The sequence below is a fragment of the Neofelis nebulosa genome, chromosome 5, assembly GCF_028018385.1.
Source record: "Neofelis nebulosa isolate mNeoNeb1 chromosome 5, mNeoNeb1.pri, whole genome shotgun sequence".
Classification (NCBI taxonomy): domain Eukaryota; kingdom Metazoa; phylum Chordata; class Mammalia; order Carnivora; family Felidae; genus Neofelis; species Neofelis nebulosa.
In genome coordinates this window covers 90,552,572-90,573,191 of record NC_080786.1, presented here as the reverse complement: position 1 = coordinate 90,573,191, position 20,620 = coordinate 90,552,572, and the positions used below count along the sequence as shown (strand labels likewise).

The window sequence follows — 20,620 nt, the reverse complement described above, 5'->3', positions numbered from 1 at the left end:
AGAACACACCCCATAGAACCCAGGGTAGAAGGTAACAAGCCCTCAGCCTGGGTGGGGCAGGAAGGTGGGGCTGAAGACCTCATCAACCTAGCAGAGGGGAGGGGGTGGGAGGAAGGCCTGGGAGGAGCTCAGTTCACTTGAACTATAGTCAAACAGCAAGCAAATGTTCAAAAATGTGACAAATAAGCCACCAGGTGCTCTCCCCAGAACGTATAAATCCTCCCATCCCTCTTCATGGTCTGTGGGGGGCCTGGCACAGCTCCCTGGAAGGGGCCCCACAGCCAGGACCTGTCTCCAGGGCTGCACTGCTGTGGTGGATGAGGTGCCCGTGTGATGTCCCTGTCAGGGTGGACACCTGTCCCAAGGAGCCCTGTATCCCTTTAAAAATCAACCTCTGCAGTCACTCAACACTTTCTCTGAACTTTTCTCCCAGCTTAATTTTATCTTTAGTCTAATGTCTTTTTAAAAAAATTTTTTAATGTTTATTTTTGAGAGAGAGAGACAGACAGACAGACAGAGCATGAGCAGAGAAGGGGCAGAGAGAGAGGGAAACACAGAATCTAAAGCAGGCTTCAGGCTCTGAGCTGTCCGCACAGAGCCCAACACGGGGCTTGAACTCAAGAGCCATGAGATCATGACCTGAGCCAAAACCAAGAGTCAGACGCTTAAACGACTGAGCCATCCAGGCACCCCTAGTCTAACTTCTTAAGAAAGGAAGAGGGAAGATTTCTCTGTCAAAAGGTTCTGACCACCAAGTCAGTTCAGTGGAAAGATTCATCAGTAAAAGGCATTTTAATCTAGGGAGAAATAGAAAATGTTCTCTTCATTCACTTTAAAAATTAAGAACATGGAACATGACACTATTAAAAATAGAATGCCAAAGTCTGCTAATAATTCAGTTTTATATTTGGGCAAGTGTGGGATGGGACAAAGCGAGGGGGAAGAAGGGGACTATAAGGTGAAAGAAAGAGGGAAAGAACAGAGATCCTCTCGAGAAATAAAGGTCTGTAGGGACAGAGACCTATCGAGACGAAGAGATAGGGAAGGAACGAATCCACCTAGTTCACGCAACAGACAAGGAGCAAGGCAGAGATGAAACCAATGGCTGGAGATACAGTAGATGGCGGACAGACCTCCTAGTTGTTTTATTTCCATGCCCTGGCCTACTGCTGTGTTGCTAACTGATTTGAGGCCTGTTGCATTTTTGCAACAGAAGCAAAATGAAAACATTCCCTCTTTGCTGTCAGCCGTCACAAGGCCTTTCTAACTCTCATGTCCTTCCCGAGATGCAGGAACCACGACCGTGTGAGGAATTCACGACTTGACTCAAGGGAAGAGTGAGAAGACAAGGAAGCGGCTGCCAAAAAACATTCCTCCCCAGAAGAAGAAGGCCGAGCAACCCCTGGAGCCCTCCCCCGCCAACCTGGCCCACCCGGTCCACCCGGCCCCTCAGCCCTTGGCCCGACCCGCTTCTGGGTGCAGCGCAGGATGAGGAAGGTCTCAATGCTGTGCTCCTTGAGGTAGGCGTTGCGCTCGCCCCCACAGCCTGGCTCCACCTCGTAGTCACCATTCAGGTAGTTGAGCGTGGCCTTGGTGATGTGGATGCGCCTGCAGGTGGGGAAGGATGCAGGGAGAGCAGGGCAGAAAACATGACTTCAGAACTCCAGTCCCCATACAGAACCACACTGCAACCGACTTGGCCACAGTTCAAACCCCAGGGCCCGAACCCTGGCTCAGATGCTAAGCCCAACTTAGATCCCAGCCTCAACACACTGCATCTCTCCATTGTTCAAGGTAGACCCCTTCCCACCTGACCACACCACATCACATCTATGTTATGTCATCCTCATCACAGAATACATCATTAGCCTGTCAGGAGGACACAGTCTCAGTCTCACAAATCTCACAAACCCGCTCAGGAGCCAGCAGTGGCTCTGGCTGAGTACACGACTGAGTCCAGATCCCCCAGCCTGGCACGAATGTTCTTTTAACACAGGCACTGTTTTTCCCACTGGTCCCTAAGCGGTCATGTGCTCTACTTCCATTCCTTGGAAATACCGTGTTTCCTATACCTGTGCCTGTCCTCACTGTGGTCTCTCAGCCTGGCCCTCTCTCCACTCCCACCTTCCTCACCTGTCCGAATCCTGCCCAGTCACCCTGGCCAGCTCACATCCTTTCCATCCTGGCCACCCCTGAAAATTACCCACAGTTCCTCCCTCCTCCAGAACTCTACCCCATCTATCACATCACACAACAAGTTGCCCTGTTTTGTGCAAATATCTTCTGGGTAAAGCCCGGGCAAAGGTTGAGAGGCTGCTCCCTACAGCTTGCCATGGTGTGGTGCAAGTAATTTGTTAAGGAGAGGACCTTCCACTAAAATTCTGCCAACCCCATCCTGCCCACCCCCTGCCCCATGCCTCGGGACAGTCACCCTGAGTGGGGTTGGGTGGGAAGCGAAGTCTGGGCCCTCACTCACCCTGCCTTGCCTCCAGCTTCCATGTGGTTGGCCAGCGTGACGTCATTAGACCAGACGTCGAACTGCCACTTCCTGAGACCAAGGACACCGCAGTGTACTCGCCCGCTGTGAATTCCCACGCGCATGTTCACGTTCACCCCAGTCACCTCCCGGACCAACCTGGGGATGGAGCAGGGGTAAGGCTGGGAGAGGGTCGGGGGCCAGGCACACAGAGTGGGGGCGGGGCTGGAAGGCACGGGGTTGGGGGTGTGACAGAAGGTGCAGGGGTCAAAGAGTCGTTTCTCTCTGGTCCAGCCCAAATTCAGAGTCTGAGACTGTTCCACCCGACGGGCACCGCACGCACCGGCTGGGCCCTAGTGCTCAGGTGCTGTAAGAAGTGAGGCGTTGCTTCCCGGCATGGCCACAAGGGGGCACAGCGCCTCACACTACAACCCAGGACTCGCTGCTTCCCCACTAAGGTAACTAAGGTTCTCTTTGCTACCCTCAAGTCAATTCAGCTGTGTTCCGCATATTAGTGCCTGTCGGAGACAGGGAAGTTATAGCCGCTTCAAACCCCGTTCATAGAATACTCGGATCTGTCCACATTGCTGCTGCTTCTTGGACATTAGCAGGATAACGGAGAAAGGTGGTTAACTATTTCAAGAGAGGACACATGTCCTGCTCAGGAGAGAAGGGGAGCCTGAGCAGGTGCAGGGGACCAGGGATGTTCCATGTGCTGGAAGACAGCACCAGTCCCCACCGCAGTGGCACATGCACCACACCCCGGGGTGCGGGGGCCTCTAGTAGATGGGTGGGCCCTCTGCAGGATGGAGAGTGTGATGGAAGCTATATTGCTCTGGGTATATGTCTGAGGCGCAGGGTCTGCAGAAGAGGGTACAGGTGCTTGGGGCGGGGAGGGGTTATACGGTGTGTACTCTTTAGGGACCTGGATATTCTCTGATACCCTGGGATAGATCTACTCAGCCAGCTGTGGGACCAGCAGTTTGACCTGGCCTAGAGGGCAGGACCACCATGTGTACACTTGCCCTCCTCACCACCTCACCGGCAAGAGGCTGACGCCTGACACAGGAAAGACTGATGTCATTCATCATTGCTCTTGTCCTGGGATACCTCGGCTGTGGCTGTGCCTTCCATCCACAGTGCCTCTGGCCCCTTGCTTAGGTTGATAACATCTCATTCCACCTTTCTGTCTTAACTCTGGGGCCACTTCCTACATGAAGCCTCTCTTGGTCTTCCCAATGGAAACAACTGACCCTTCCTGGACCCTCCCATCTCGATTTGCCTCTCCCACCTGGTGGCGTCTGCTCGGCATGCGTGGTATCACAGCGGCAGGAGTCCCAGCCTCTCCCTCAACAGACTCCGTGCTTCCAGGCAAGGGAGGGAAGCACTGGCTAGCCCAAGCACGCAGGGGCAGTCAGTAAACACTGCAGAAAGGAACTCCACCAAACCGAATGGACCCCGCCACCTTCCTGGACAGCTACTCTGACTTCTGACCTTGCCCACTGTGGCTTTTCCTTTGCCCCTCCCTGGCTACTTCTGAACCTCGAAATTCCTGAGCCTAAGCTTGGATTACCCATACCTTTTCATGACTGGACCCCCTTCTCTGGCCAGCAGTGACCAAGAATTGGCCAAAGATGTTTTTTGCTATTGCTCCCAGGAAGGACAGGACCCCTGTTTGCATCCACTCGCTCTGTTGTGTTACCCTGGGGAGCTGTTTAATCCCTGTGAGTCCAACCTTACTCATCTGGGAAGAAATGGGACCAATGGGCTCTGCCCCTGGCTGGGTAGTCATGGGACCTAAGAGACTAGGGTGCAATGCATAGGACCAGCACGACGGCCACCTGGTCCTCCTCTCTTGCAGAGGTGAGGTCACATCTCCCGCTACCCTGGAGTCTGCAAACCCCTCCCCTCCTAGAGGACATGTTCCCCTGGGAAAAGCTTCCTAGGCTGCTGTGGATAGAAGTTGCCCAGGAGAAGGCTCAAAGTCTAGAGGTGCAAATCAGCCCTCCAGCATGGCCACGGGGCCTTGGGAGACAGCTTTGCCCCAGTTTCCCTGCCTCCATTAGTTCCACCTGGAGGCCAGCTGGTCAGTTACTCAGGCTGTGGGACAGCACCCCCACAGATGGACAGTCCCCCCGCAGACTGGCACTTACGAGATGGCCTCAATCATGTCCATGCCCATCTCCACGCAGCAGTGAGCGTGGTCAGCCCTCGCTTCAGGCAGCCCAGAGACACAGTAATAACAATCCCCCAGGATCTTAATACGTAAACAGTGATTCTCCTGGAAAGCAAATTAATTTTAAAAATTAAAAATAGTAGGAAAGAGAAGTGGGAGGGAAAGAGACGGGAAGCAAACAGATTCACCCCATGCCTGGAATAACTTGCCTTTTAGGGCAGTGAGCACAGACCCAGTGCCGGCAGATGCATGGCCCCGGCCCCAGGACAGGCTTATCAGGACTGGCGGGGGCGGGGGGAGCAGTGGAGGACAGGCTGAGCAGCCCTCACAGAGGCATTCCAGCCTCCCCAGGCTCAGGAACTCACTTTTATGGTCACTGCTGAGACCCAAGAAGAATGCAGTTGGTCTGATGAGGGAGCAAATAGGGCAGACTCATCAGAGTGAGGAAGGTCCCAAGTTGAGAGCCAGCCCCTGGTTCTATTGCCAGGCCCCAGAGAACGCTCTGACTCTTGGCCTAAGGTTCTACGGACAGTTTGCTGATTCTCCTTCTTTTACAAAAAGACTGAAGCAGAAATGAGACTTAACCAAAGCTCATCTGATCCTCAGCCTGAGACTTATACCAAAAAGAATGCTAAACCAGCAAGCACATGAGCGCTAAGATACCTACAGAGCTGAAGCACCCGCCCACTGCTGCTCCTGAACAGAGGAACTGGCAGGGTCACCCGACAGTCAGGGTGACCCATGACTAGGGTTGGGATGGGATGTCGTTAGTCACCAATTCTCCAAATCTGGCCCCTAGAAGTTACTCCATGAAGCGGGATGCTAGGACACACCAGTCCGTGTGGCCTGGACTCTCATTTAAGGCCCCCCCAAAACCCAAGGGCCCAGCATACACCCATTCGCCCCACCCACGTTCAGTGATAGAAACAACCAGTGAGGTGTGAGACCCGCCATCTAATGCCCTTGGCGGCCCTGCTGCCGCCTCTGACCACCACTGGCCTCTCATCAATGATCTGGTCTGGTGTCCTGAGAGGGCAAAAGGGAACATGTCCACATGTCGGTGATACCGCAGCAAGCAGCCCCTGACGTGCAAGGACTCTACAAAGGTCCAGAGCATCACTCAAAGACACGAAAGCTGGGAAAGGATGACAGCGTCAACAAGGACCTAACGAACGAACGCACAGTTTACCGCTCCAGGCCCCGGGGTGCTACTTCCAATTTGCCAAACAGTGCAGCATCCTGTTTCCGGAAGCCTCTAGGGGGTGGCACGTAGCTGTCTGCAGGCCAGTTGCGACTCAGACTCATTCTCTTATCACTGGCCAACCTCATCAAGAAAATGGCTCTATGGCACCTAATTTGCCAACCAAACAGAAATTCCTCAGGGGCCTGGGCAGTGTTACCTGCGGGCCTTGCCACACCCCCCTGCTCAGATGGAGGGCTCGCCCACTTGCCCCCACCCGTGACCAGTGACAGTGTAAAAGTAAGGTGTGAGGATACGCAGCCACAGCCCGTGCAACCCCTCTGCCCCTCCCCAGTTCTCAACAGTGGACTCTGCCTAGCAGGGCACATGCTGGCACAGTGCCTGTCCCTGGGGTTCAGCGAGTCCTTGGCCACAGCACTCTCCCTCAGGCAGCCCAGATGGAGCCACCCTCTGGCTCCAGCACAGGCCCTTGGGTGCTGAGGACAGCAGGCAGGAGACTCACCGCAGCCAGCTTGTCGAAGCGGGCGAAGAGCTCGTTGAGGGTCATGACTAGCTCCTGGGCAGTGCACTGGGACGCCAGGCTGGTGAAGCCCTCGATGTCAGCAAACAGGATGCTGGGGAGACAGGTGGAAGAAGACCCCCATGACAGAGGGAGTTCAGGGGGACACAGCCAGGGCCACCCTCTGCCTTAGGAGAGCTGTTGGCCAGAAAGAGTCCAGGCGCAGGCGGAGGCAGGCGGGGGGCTCCAAATGGCTGCTGGGGAGCAGATCAAGAGCCCTGGCACCAGAGAGTTGAGGATGCTGGCCTCTCCATGCTGGCCAGGAGATATGCTAGAGTCCTGCTTCCTGTGCTCTAGTTGTGCCCTCACTCCCACCCAGGAGGAAAGATGGGACAGAGGCATATGAAGTCTGGGAGTATGCATCTGCCTGAGTTACCAAAGTCAGGGGCCTGCCCCCCTCCCCCAGTTCCGTCACCTCTTAGGCCTGCCCTGTTTAACTCCTGAGCAAACCCCTCAAGGTAACTGGGTCCTTTGATTCATCTGCTTGGAAAGTGTTTCAGGCCTAAAGGGCAGCCATATTAAGGTCTCACCTCTCCGCCCTACAGATAGGGTTTTAGACCTCAAGCCCTCCATCCCAAGGGAGTCCTCTAGAAGGGACAGACTAAAGCGGCCTAGGGGAGAGAGACAGAGAGGAAGACATAGCCAGCAAGCTTCTCTGGAAGCCTCCAACTCATCCCTGCCAGCAACTTCAGCCTCATCCCCAGGCACGTAGTCAAATGTACCAGCCGTTCCCCGCAGTGTGCATTGTGGATCTTCTATCCGTTTCTCTGGCTTTTGTTCAGGAGACTGAAAACGTCTTTCTTTTCTCCCACAGCACACTGCCAGAGGTGAGTCCTCAGGGCTGGAATGTGTAAGAGCCCCGAGAGTTGTTTTCTTTCCCCCCGGATGGACACAAAAATGTAATCACTCTCAGGTACTGAGATGCTCCCGGTGGCCCGGCTCACGGCTGGGAGTTTCCAAACTGTCTTCTTACCAAGTCCTCCAGGCAGCCCCAAAGCCAAGGCTTGGTGTCTTCTCACAAATGAGGAGGCTGCGCCTCCGGGAAGAAGCTGCAGACAGCAATGCAGTGGGCTCCTTCACCCAGGCCCGCGTTCTCCCCACCGCACAGCCAGGCTCTGAGGCACCTGACTCTTCCTTTTTCAAATGAAGAGCGTAGAACTAAACAGATTTTGTCATTTTATTTGGAAAATGTGTGTTGGTAAATTAAGCTTGTCTTTCTATCCTGATGCTTGATATCTGGGGCCTTACTGACCCCGGGGAGCCTGTCTCTCCCAGGCTAGCCTTTCTTAGAGATAAGTCAAAACTCACGCTGGGGTCAGAACCCAGCACCCCAACCAGGCTCTCACACCCGTGCCACTACTCCCCTGCCCTAATCACCCCAGGGACAAGTACCAGACCCGAGATAGTCCCTCTACTCCAGAGCCTGATGAAATTATTCAAACTAGCCCATCCCAAACCTGCTTATCCTGCCTCACCCATTCCTTTCCGCAGAAACCCCAATAAACGCTCTCGTCCACAGTGCCTTCTCACCCTGCCTCCCGATCCTCCACAGCGCTTCTGCACATGGCCCCCATGGTGTGTGCTGTGCTCCCTTCTCTTGGGATGAATAACAAACAATCTTTTCAATGGCAGCTGCCTCCTGATCTATTTGCCTTTGTACACCTGGATAATAATAAAACCTACCTTTTAAAACAGCTGGACACTGTTCTGAGCACTTTGTGTGCATTAACTCACTTAAACATCACAACCATCCTATGAGGTTAGTATCTTCCTTTTACAGGTGAGAAAACAGACACAGAGAGATTGAGTCACTTGCCCATGGCAACCTGGCCAGGCTGTTGGCCCCACAGCCAACTTAAACCAATAAAAGCATAATTCAGTGGTCTGGCATTGTATATGGGACAGAGAGGGGCAGAGGGGCACTGCGGGTAGGCAAGTCCAGGACTCCATCAAGAGGGGGCACGGTTAGCAGCTGCTTGCCAGCTCACACGAGGTAAGGTGGAAGCAGAGATGAGCCAAATGGGGGGAAAGAAGAAAAGCTGAGGAGAAAGAAGAGGAATGGAGAGGAGATACACTGCTCCATCAGGCCACAGGACTAAGGACAGCAGACAGGCTGCTCCTGAGTGGACAGCTATGCAGGCAGGGGCTCAGGAGATGCAAAGGAGTTGGGGTCTCCATCAGGCTTTGATGCCTGGGGTCTGACGGGGCAGATGGGCTCAGCACCCTGCCCAGAGGGAGTGCATGGTGTCTGCATGCAGGGTAAGAGGAGTAGGTGAGGGGAGGCCGCTATGCTCCAGATGCTGATCTCAGGCCCTAACTAGGTGCAGCCCCCTCCCCACCCACCTGCTGCTTCTCCAGCTCTCAGTCTCTTAGGCAACTGCCCCACTCCATTCAAGAACAAGGGAACCGGCTCTCTCAGTCTATGTGAAAACACCATCACATAGTTGCTCTGGAAATTCTTTAACTCTCAAGACACCAAAGCCAATTGAGGTTGGGATCAAGATCTGTTGCTCCAGAGTTAAGAAACATATGCATTCAGTTCAAGTCAGTTTTTCAAATGCAAAGCCAGGAGATACCAGGCCCAGCGGCAGCTCCATGCAGAGTAAAGCTGCAGAGCAGACGGCTGGCCTCGGGGGCTGATGAGACCCCCCCACAGCAGGAAGAGAAAAACGTCCCTGAACCCGAACCGAACCTAGCAAGGCAGGATGACTACTACTAGGGTCAGGTAACCCACAGCACCGGGCCAAAAAGAGGAGTGGAGGGAGAGAATGGGCTGCCCCTAGAATCAGGAGTGTGGACCAGGGGTTCAGAGGGCGAGTACAGGATCCATCAAGAGAGGGCACACTCTGTAGCTGTGACCCCCACACCTGCAGAGCTTACCTAGCTACTCAGGAGGGACACTCTGGCAGGGCTGGCCGTGGGCAGGCCTGCCATCGTTCTCCTTCTCCATAGGGGACCTTGCTGGGCCTTAGAGCACTGTCCTCCACAGCTGCTCACATCCTGCTGGACCAGTGGGCCTTAGACTTGGTGTCTGTTAGAAACACCAGGAACTTTCACAGGAGTGGTGCCTGAGCCCCACCCCCAGAGATTCTGGCTTAATTAGCCTGAGGTGGGGCTCTGCTCTTGATGGATTCTGTTCCGTTTTGTTTTATTTTAAGCTTCCCCGGTGATTCTAACATACAGCCATGGTTGAGAGCCACTGCACTAGTTTAAATGTCACTCCAAGGAGACCTTCATCACCTTATGTGAATCTATAACCCCTCCCATGTCTGTCTCCCTTCCCTGCTGTATTTTTCTCCACTGTACATTTCTCTATTTAATATATTATTGCGGGGGTTTTTGTTATTATTATGCTCCTGTCTCTCTCTGTCCTCGCTAGAATGCAAAGTCCTTGAGGGAGGGATTTTGGCCTCGTCCATTCACTGCCACATCTCAGCTACCAGCACAACGTCTGGCACATGGAATAAATGTTCAGTAAAATTCACAACTGGATAACCGTCTGACTGAGGACAGGTCACATCCCCCTCGTCCTCTGCCTTATTCCCCATCCTCCCCCGCCCCCGCCCCACCCTGCACAATGCCCAGCCCGCAGCAGCTGCCTCTATTAGTCTCCTGCCATAGCAAAGTACTACAAGCTGCGTGGCTTGAAACAACAGAAATGTGTTCTCTCACAGTTCTGGAGGCTAGAGGTCAGCAATCCAGCTGTCACCTGGGCCATCCTCCCTCTGAAACTCTGGGTAGGACCCTTCCTCGCCTCTTCCTACTTGCTGGTGGTGGCTGCCCACCCTCGGTATTCTGGGACTCAGGAGCTCTGTCACTCCAGTCTCTGCCTCTGTCCTCACACAGCGCTGTCCCTGTGTATCTGTGTCTTCGTCTTCTTTTAAGGACACCACTTATATTGGATTAGGGGCCCACCCTACACTAGCATCCTAATCTGATTTCATCTGCAAAGACCCTATATCCAAATAAGGCCACATTCACAGGGACCAGGGGTTAGGACTCCAACATATTTTGTAGGGAGACACAGTTCAACCCATAACAGTGCCTAATATAGGTTTGTTGAATGGAAGAGAATATGCACAGTTTGAAAGCAAGCAAGAGGCAAGGCCAGCAATTCCAACAGTTCTTCCTTTGACCCCATGGGGCCTCTTGGGATCCCAAGCAGGTTGCCTGAGACAGGAGCCTGTGGAGCCCAGGGCCTGGCATCAGCAGACACCCCAACGACATCCACGGGATAAATGGTAGAATGGCTGCAGAGGCCATGAGCAGCTTCCTGGTTAATGCCAGGAGGTGTCGGAAACAACATCGACCACGCCAGTGTGTGAGGGGCCTGCAGGTGGCTGAGAAAGCCAGAGCCTCCCTCCAGACTGCTGGGATCTACTCTCTGTGCCCCCCCCTTCCACCCCCGCTGCCGCCGCCGCCTGGGGCTTTCAACAGACACCGAGGAGTCAGAGAAGGTAGGCTGCTGGCTGGCTGACGAGTGGGTGGTGAGCCAGCCTGCTGGAGAGGAGAGGCTCAGAGCAGGCTCCTCACTTGTGCAGAGGTTTGGACAGGGTCTCTGAGGTCCCAGCTCTGAACATTTATGGAAATTCTGCCACCTCCACGTTCCCCCCACCTCCTGTCAAAGGCAAAGTCACCCTCCCCTGCTGCCTTGGGGGAGGCTTCTACTCAGTGGCTGTCACTCTGGAAGCTCCTCTGTTTTTGAGGTTGACCCAACTGCAGACTGTTCTCCTGGCCGAGGTTTCCTGATGTGCTCCTTGGTAATCCTCAGGGTCATTGTACAGCCACGCCAGGCCCAGACCTGCAGTCCGGTGTTCGTTCATTGATCAGCTCCCACTTGAGAGCTCATCTTGGCAACGCGATCAGGCCCTGGCGGTGGGCACGCGGAAGCAGGGTCGGCTGGCCCTGGCAATGCACTCCTCCTAATTGCCTGCCATCCATCACTCGTGGTTGCCCGCCTCCTACTCCAGAGGCAAGAGCAGGCAGGCACTTCAGCCCAATTACCACAATAGGTCCTTCAGTGTTCCGTCGCAGCTCGGCTCAGCTTTTCCACACGTATTTGTGGGTAAGCACATTTCCTCACCGTTGCTCCCTCTTGCACCCACAGGTGCTGTGGCCTGATGAAGATGTTGGAGTCTGACCCCGCTCCCGAACAGAAGCCACACCGGGGAGCGCGTGGGACGCCTAGATGCCGAGTTCTCGTGGTGGTCTGGGCGGGAGGCCATGCCCAGGACCTGCTGCTCTGATCTGCAGTCCTCGGCCCTGCGTGCAGAAGGGGCTCAAGAGATGCTAGAGGCAAACTGTCTGTTGAATTGGGCCCAGGAAAGGTCATCGGGTAGGGGCAGGAAGGGGGTATGGCCAGGTCTCAGCCCAAATCCCAGGATGTTGGGCCCAGCAGGGGCTAAAGGTCTTAGGGAAGCAGGGCAAGAAGTGCTGTATGGGCCCCAGCAGCGTAGCCTGAGAAGGCCCAGCCACAGGCCAGGGGTCCCACTTGCTGCGGCATGCCTCCCACTTGCTTCAAGCCATACAACCTGGGGAGCCTCTCAGATCCACACCCCTTGTAAGATAGAAGAGGAGTGATGGGTCACTCGCAAGCATTAGGTGACCAGCACGGTCAGTGTTGTGTGGTCATATCAATGTCTGGCTGAGAATGGATGCCAGGTGACTCGGCATTTTCCAAGGGGTGGTGCAAAAACAATTAGAGTGGGGTATGTGGACCATGCCCTATCTGAGGGACAGGCTGGGAGAGGCAGAGGGGGAAGGCCAATGAGAGAATGCTGAACACAACGGATATCTGCACAGACTCCACCAGCAGGGCAATCCACCCGGGGACAGCCATGCCTTCTCCACTCTCACGGAAATGGACCCCTTCCTTCAGAACCTGGAAGGGCCCCAAGACTGGCCTGACTATCAGGATTGGTTCCAGAGGGTCTGGGGTCGATCTATGCCCTGGAATCCATGTTGACAGACTCAGGATCCCCTGCAGACCCCATTCCATCCCCTGAGCCCTTGATCTTGTTTCTGCCCACCAAATCCTACAGCCACCACCCAGACAACGGACTTTGTGTTCACAAAGCCTTGCAAGAACTGGGGAAATGTATCTCAAAAGAGAAGCCCATGATGGGGAGGGGATTGCACCAAGACCGAGCAGTAGTCAGTGACCTCTCAGTGATGAGAATGTGGTGCTTTCTAATGTCTTCTTATATTGTTGATTCCTAATTTGTCTACAAAGAACATACATCCTCATATAATAAAAGAGGTTGAAAACAAATCATATTTTTCTAGGATCTCATTTTAACCCTTCCATCTTCATGATATCTTCTCTGATATCTTTCTTGCTCTGATTTCTTACAAGAATCAGAATTTCACAGACATAGCCTGACACATTCAACAGGTTAGTGCTTCTTCAGCCTAACTTATCTCCCTTCCTACCTACCCCAGGGCCCCCAGTTTTGAGTCCAAAGAGCTAAAATAATAAGTCCTTGCTGGCCACTGGCTCCTTTGCCCACTGATCCCCATTCTGTGTCCAAGGACAAACTTAGGTCTATTGTGAGACCCAATTCCATGCGAGGAAGTGAAGAGACTAGAGCCCTTATACACTGCTGGTGGAAAGGTCAGAGGGTGAACCACTATGGAAAACAGTATGGACTTATTTAAAAAATTAAAAATAGGGGACACCTGGGTGGCTCTGTGAGTTAAGGGTCCGGCACTTCATTTGGGCTCAGGTCATGATCTCACAGCTGTGAGATTGAGCCCCTTGTCAGGCTCCAAGCTGGGCATAGAGCCTGCTTAAGATTCATTTTCTCATATTCTCTCATTCTCTCATTCTCTCTCTCTCTCTCTCTCCCCCCCCCCTCCTTACCCCTTTCCCTCTGGCCCTCCCCCACTTATACTCACTCTCTGTCTCTCAAAAAAAAAAAAATTAAAAATGGGATTACGTGCCATATGATATAGCAATTTCACTTCTAGATATACACCCAAAAGAACTGAAAGCAGGGACTCAAGAAGGTATTTTCATACCCATAGCACCATCATTCACAACAGCCAAAAGGCTGAAGCAACCCAAGTGTCCATCAACAAATGAATGGATAAAACGAAATGTGGCACCTACATGCAATGGAATATCATTTAGCCTTAAAAAGGATGGAAAATCTGGGGTGCCTGGTGGCTCAGTCAGTTAAGTGTCTGACTTGGGCTCGGGTCATGATCTCATGTTCTGTGGGTTCAAGAACCGTGTCAGGCTCTGTGCTGACAGCTCAGAGCCTGAAGCCTGCTTCAGATTGTGTGTTTCCCTCTCTCTCTGCCCCTCCCTTGTTTGCACTCTTTCTCTCAAAAATAAAATAAACATTAAAAAATTAAAAAAAAAGAATGGAAAATCTGACACATGCTACAACATGCATGAACCTTGAATACGTTATGCTGAGTGACATAAGCCTGTCACAGAAGAACAGATACTCTATGATCCCACTTAAATAAGGTACCCACAGAAGCCAAATTCATAGGCAGAAAGTAGAATGGTGTTTGTCAGGGGCCAGGTGAGGGAGGTATGGGGAGCTGTTAACAGGTACAGAGTTTCAGGTTTGCAAGATGAAAAAAAGTTCTGGAGATGGATAGTGGTGGTGGTTTGCACCACAACGTGAATGGTTAAAATGGTCAGTTTTATACTATGTATATTTTACCACAAGTAAAATAATTAATTATTTAGTTAGTTAATTGAAGAGATAAGACCCAGCCCCAGTGGCTTCCCCCACGGGGCCAGCTGCGTTCTGAGGCTGCTGTCCTCATGGCACTGGGCTCGGCCCGGCCTCACTGGTGAGGCCCAGATATTCCCTGAGGGGCAAGCGTGGTGTCTTTTCTGTCTACTCTTAGTCACGCCTGGCAAAGAGTGGCAGCACAATAAATGTGGAATGAATGAGATAATAATATAAAGGCCACCTCTGTCTATAACTGGTATAACGTAGAGCTCAGAATACTTTTCTTAATATCAGGTTGGAGACAGGAACGCTAGGTGTTTACAGAACCATCCCTCATGTGGTCGGTTGCCGGGAATATGACTGGAGGTAAACATTTTCCCTCTCTGCCCACAGGGTGCACAATCCACCCACAGGTATCTGAGCATCACGGACATTGTCGTGAGGCCATTACAATTCACAGCCATGCTGCAGCTGAGCCAGACACCAGAGCGACCTGGGGAACGCAGCCAAGTCCTTGAAGGAGACGGGAGAGGAGATGATAACCTTAAAAGGGGGAGGTTCAGAAGAGCCTGAGGGGAGAAGGGAAAGGAGGGGAAGTGAGTGAGAAGAGGGCAGCCTTCCCCACACCACCTCCCCCCACAACTCTGCTGTGCAGGGATGGGCATTACCTCAATTTCACCCCTGGGTTAGCAGCTCTTCCGGCCAGGCCCGTGAGAATGAGGCTGTGATTCGAGCCAATGAGCCAAGACCCCCACATTTCATCCAGGACCCCTCCCAAGGTCCAAACAGACGGGGCCAGGTGAGGAGTGTGTTACCTCAGCTGAGGACCAGTGTCCCGGGGAGGAGTTGGCACAGACGGCAGTCTGGAATGCTCTGTGTTCCTCCCACCATCTACAACCTTTAAAACCTAAGGGCTCCAACATAAGGACAGGTCATTCAGGCATGGAGCTGTCCTCATTCAATAGCGACCCTTAATGGAAGTGGGGAATCCTTCAGTGCCCTTCAGAATCCTTCAGGTGCTCCCTGGCTCCTGAAACATTTGGGGTATAGGTCACCTGACCTTGACTCTTGCCTGGTAGCCTGCTTCACCTCCATAGGAGGAACAGTCTATGGCTACTGCCTGGGTGGGGGGCCTGCCCAGGGACACCCCCATAAGGAGTGAGTGTTAGGGACCCGTCTTACAGGCTCTGTTCCTTTGTGGCTTCTATCATGACAGAATAATTGAGCAGTAAGTTTTGTAACATCGATAGCCTTCAAGAATGCAAAGCCCTACCCCCATTCCTCATGTGATACGTTCCCACATTACTAATTAATCCATTGTGTAGTGCATGTCTTCCTGAAAGGAAAGTGAGCCTGCCAATATCAGAGAGGGGGTTCCTCTCAGTTCCCACTGCAATCCCTGCCTCATAGCTAAGGGTCTGTGAGTACAGTTGGTGGTCTCCACCCATGGAAGCAGAGGAAAACATCCCCTGAATGGATGAGTGAGGGGACACCACTATTCCCCTTTATAGACGTGGAAACTGAGGCTCAGGTTAGGTGACTCATCCAAGTTCCCACAGCTATTAAGTGACAGAGCAGGGTGTGACCCAGGCTGCTCAACACAGACACTCATCTTGCTTCACAACGGTGACCTCTTGGCGAGGGCAATCTGGTGGCACATGAGCTCTGACAACATCTGTATGCTTACTGAGACCCACGGGGATGTGCCTTCCCCTGCCGTGAGCTTCTAGGGCTGGCCCCTTCCTCCACCCTCACTGTCTCTCCTCCAAGGCAGAGCACTGGGACCCCCAGCCCAGGGCTGTCTCTGCTGGCATGTGCTGGAGGCCCAGGATGGCACAGCCCCCCTCTGCTGGCTGCAGGAGAGGCAGGCATCTGGGGAGAGGACGGTGAGGAGGGCTCTCAAGCCACTGGTCTGACACCCAGCAAGGGCCCCAGCCCCACCGACCAGTCCAGCTAGAGTGGTTAACACATCTCCGTCCGTCACCACATGAAAGATGGGAGAGGCTGGGGGCTCCGGGGAACAGGTCTCCAAGGGTCCTTGGCCTCTGGCCCACCTCAATGCATAGCCAGCACCAAAGCACCTGACAGCCTCCTGGCAATCCCAGGAGCGACTTTTGTGTTGGGGGCCAGGAAAGGGTGAGGCCACAGAGAGCGGTGGGGGCCTGTTGTCACCCCTTCCTGCCCAGGCCAAACTTTCCCCACCCATTAGTCTCTTCCCCTCCCGTAGATCCAGGCCCAGCCTGTCACACCGCAGGGTTGATTTATTTTTCTTGTGGCCTTGCTCTCGGAGGGGCTAGAGGGCAGCCCGTCGTCACCCTCTCTAAATATTACCACTCTGCAGAGAATTGACAAGCGTGACTCCTCACCCCTCCACTCTCCAGCTAGAGAATCCCCAGGCCTTTCTTTGTTGATAGGAGCGCAATAATAATCATAATAGCAGTACCAACAATAATAGCTGTTCCCAATTACTGAACACATGTCCTGTGCCAGACGCTGCACTAAGCGCTTTCCTCACACGATTTCATTTGCTTTTCACAACCCTACGAGGTAAGTATTCTTGCTGCCCTACCATGTAGATGAGGAGACTGACGTTCACAGCATCAGTACCTATAACTTGCCCTGGTCACATGGCCACGAACAGCAGAGCTCGGGTGACTCGCAGGGCTGCCTGACCCCACGCCTAATCACTGTGCCATGAGCCCAGCCCCAAAGTGCCCTTCTACACTATGATGTCACCCCTCCACCTACTACTCAACCCCCAATCTGAGTCAAAGGTTCAACCCAAAAGAGAGACCAAGCGTGCAATGTGTTTCCATCAAGAGCTGCAGCCAGGGTTTGCTAATGGAACAAGAAACAGGGCTCCCGCGAGGTATTTGCATATGATTGCTTGTGGCTGGCCTCAGATGTATACCAGCCACAACTAGCCTGGCAATTTCAGAGTCAGAATTATGTCTGTCCCTATAAAAAGGGCGGCATCTTGATTTTTCTCTCCTTTTATCTCTTTCCTGCTTGCTGTCATTGATCCTCCACACGTCCTAAAACAGAAATACCCCCGTTGTGGCTGCAGGTCTGATTCTTGCCACATGGACACTGACGTTCCAGCCACTTTGTGATTAGAGTACTATTCTTTTTTTATTTCAATGTTTACTTATTTTTGAGAGAAAGAAAGAGTGTGTACACACATGTGAGAGTGGGGGAGGGGCAGAGGGAGAGGGGACAGAGGATCTGAAATGGGCTCTGCACTGACAGCAGTGAGCCTGATGCGGAGCTTGAGCTCACAAGCTGTGAGATCATGACCTGAACCAAAGCTGGACACTCAACCGACTGAGCCACACAGGCGTCCCTAGAGTACTAGTCTTTTACCCATCCAAAGTCAAGCCTCTGTGGGAGTGGAAGGGTGAGGGCGATGTCACCCCAGGGGTGGGCCACTCTTTGTGGTGGTGGAAGAGGCGTGAGTCAGCCCCTCTGACCAAACCCCCTTGCTGGAGGGATAGGGGCCCAAAGCCACTGAGAGGAGGAGATGAGTGGGCAAGGTGCTGGGCAGAGATGCAGAGGTGGCCGGATGTGTTAACCAAGTCAGGCTGAGAATCTATGCCTTCAATGCCAAACTGTTTCTGAGCACTAAATTTTCCTCATTCCCTTCGTGTTCTACCTTATATTTGAGTGGAATCTGCCGAAAGCACTGCCACACTGAGAAGAGTCAAAGAAAGCACCCTTTGTCCAAGCTGTGTTTGGAAGGACGCCAGGGCCAGTGAGATGGTGAAGACAGGATCAACAGAGAAAATCCCAGAAACAGGGAGCTCAGGGCTTTATATGTGCTAGAACCACTAGGCAGGTTACTCCTTCCCAACCTGATTTGGGCTTCTGGGATTTGTTCTAATAGGGAAGGCTTTTTCTTTACATGTCATAGAGTCCCCAGATCTCAGGGGTTTCGATCACACAGGAAAGGCCCATGGTGGGTACACACACACACACACACACACACACACACACACACACACACACGCTAGAAACCAAACCTCCTTCCTCTCTCTCTTCTGAGTCTCCCCTTGGCTTGGGGGCTCCCTGACTCCTTCCCACAAACCCTCATACACACTCCTTTCTCCTAAGCATATAAAAAACCCCTAGTCAGGCTAGGTAAGAACTCTGATACCAAAAAGCTTTCTGGAGACAGTTGTCCTAATTAACCAGCTCTGTGATCTTAGACAAATTAATCTCTGTGCCTCAGTTTCCTATAAAATGGAGATAATAATAGCACCAACCTCTTATATTGTGAGGACTCCGTGAATATAGTAAAGCATTGACCAGTGTGTGAGTTAAAGAAGGCACTATACAAGTTTAACTACTGTTGTTACCAATTATTCCACCTTGTGGGTCAGAGATGGGTGTGAGAAGAAGCGGGAAAACAGTATGTCAGCAAGACCTACCAAGTCCTGGGCCCCACTTCTCTCTCTGAACTTTGGGACACCTCCTGAGCAGACATAGGGGGGGACTCGGCCATAGGCAGCCTTCTTCCTGCCTCTGTCTATGCTCTCCCTGCCTGACAGTGGAGCATGGGTGGGCTTCAGGGGGATTGGGGTACCCCCAAAATGGGGACAAAAGTGTTGTTCCGGTACCTTTTTCTCCCAAAGGTTTTGAGTCTGTTTTGGAAGATGGATACAGGACGCATGGGCAAGAACAGCGGTCTTGGATTCCAGGGCACACTTGGGAACTGGACAATTCTGCCTGAACTTCTGACAATTTCTACAGGAAAACACAGTGCCTGCCCCGCCCCCGTGGCCATCAACCTCACCTTGAAAGGACGTATATTTGTGTGTGTGTGTGTGTGTGTGTGCATGCACAGTAATTCATACTATCCCATTTAATCCCTTTATGAAAACTCAGCCCAAGCCTCAAAAGGTTCCCTCTACACCAGCCTTGGAAGACTTGTGGGGCCCAGGAAAACCTGCCCAGGGAGAAAGTAACTCTCTCAAAGGCAAACACAGTAGCTCCTTTTCTGGGCATATGGGAGGATTACTGGGCTCTCCAGGAAGCCATGCTGGATGAAGGCCACTGTATCGCTTCATGTCCCCATGGAACTCATAAGCAGATTTTGCACTCTATTAGTCTACATCTGTTTGCACGTCTCTGCTGCCGGCAGCTTCTGTCTAGAGAAGCGGCAAATGCACAGCAAAAGGGGCATGGGCTTTGGGGCAGGCCAACCTAGATGTACCTCAGCTTTGCCACTCCTCGCTGAGTGACCCTGGGTGAGGGTCTTAGCCATTCCAAGCTAAGTCTCTAAACGAGGGATGCTGATAAGGGTCCCCACCTTGCTGCATGGTCAGAATGATTAGCAATAGATGGGTAATGGCTGGTTTAGTGCCTGACATACACTGGCTTAGAAGGCATGGAAGCTGCTAGATGGTGATGAAGGTTGAGACGATGATGGTGATATGTGGGTCCTAAGTCTGCTTTCTGTCTTCCTTGTTAGGCTAGGAATTTCCCCAACAGCTGGTGTTATTGCTTTCTCCTTTCTCCTCCTTCCTTCTATATCTTCTCCCTGCAGCTTCACCTCCAACCTGTAGGGGTATGGTGCGGCCAGGGCGCCCCAGACAACACACACCCCAAAGCCACAGACCACCCTGTTGGGCTGTGCTCCCTTGAAGGGGAGGAGGTAGGGATGTTATCTCCCTGGGGGATCAGTCCTTCCACCCCCAGCCTCACCCCCCAGCCTCATTCCTACCTCACGTTGTCATGTTTCTGGATGTAAATCTTATGGAACATCATATCCTCCTGCTTGGCATTGATGTCTGCTTTCATCTCCATGGCAACATGACGGGGCAGGACAGACAGCAGGAGCCGCTCCTGGGGAGGGAAGCACATGCTTTTGTCATAGCTCCTTCCACCTGCCTGGGTCCCCACCTGCAAAGTCCTAGAAAACCTCTCAGGTCACCTGAAATCCACAGAGCTAACACCTGTGTGGGGGTGGGGTTAGAGTCATGCCCCCAGGGCTACTTGAATCCTGTCTCCCTGGGTGACCTCCTGGTTTTTCTGTGCACATACTTGGGGAAGAGCCCTCCTGGTAAACCTGTAGTACTGAGCCCCCTGGCATCCTGGATGTCACCTGAGACTCCATGTGACCTCGTGCAAATTACTGAACCTCTCTGAGCCTCAGGTTCCTCATCTATAAATAGGGATGAGGTCGTTGAGAGCATTAAATGAGATTCATTCAATTAGTCATCAAATATTTACTGAGCACCTATCATGCTGGGCGCCAGGAGTTGTAACTGTGAGTGAGACAGGCAAGGTTCCTCCTTCACAAAGCTCCCAGTCTCATGGGGGTGTGGGGTACTCTGCGGCACCGAGCAGGGGTACCTGACCCGGGCTGGGGAGAATGGGGTGGCCAGAGAAGGCTTCGCGGGGACCAGAAGGAGAAGGATGGAAGTGCTCCATTTCTACACAGGGGAGAGTAACCCAGAAGAGAGGGGAAATCACGCTGACTGACAAACTGAGAGAAGAGGTGGGAGAGAAGCAG

The 20,620-nt window shown here is 52.8% G+C and overlaps 1 protein-coding gene across 2 annotated transcripts in view; it reads right to left on the bottom strand.

Annotated features, from left to right (window-relative positions):
- Nucleotides 1–20,620, bottom strand: part of ADCY5 (adenylate cyclase 5) — a 147,935-nt gene that overhangs the window by 37,471 nt on the left and 89,844 nt on the right. For both annotated transcript variants that reach the window (XM_058731160.1, XM_058731161.1), the window contains exons 3-7: nt 19,829–19,950; nt 6,356–6,467; nt 4,630–4,757; nt 2,477–2,635; nt 1,467–1,608 (exon numbers count right to left, since the gene is read on the bottom strand). In XM_058731160.1, coding sequence (XP_058587143.1) covers nt 1,467–1,608; nt 2,477–2,635; nt 4,630–4,757; nt 6,356–6,467; nt 19,829–19,950 — 663 coding nt within the window. The remainder of the gene's footprint in view (nt 1–1,466; nt 1,609–2,476; nt 2,636–4,629; nt 4,758–6,355; nt 6,468–19,828; nt 19,951–20,620) is intronic.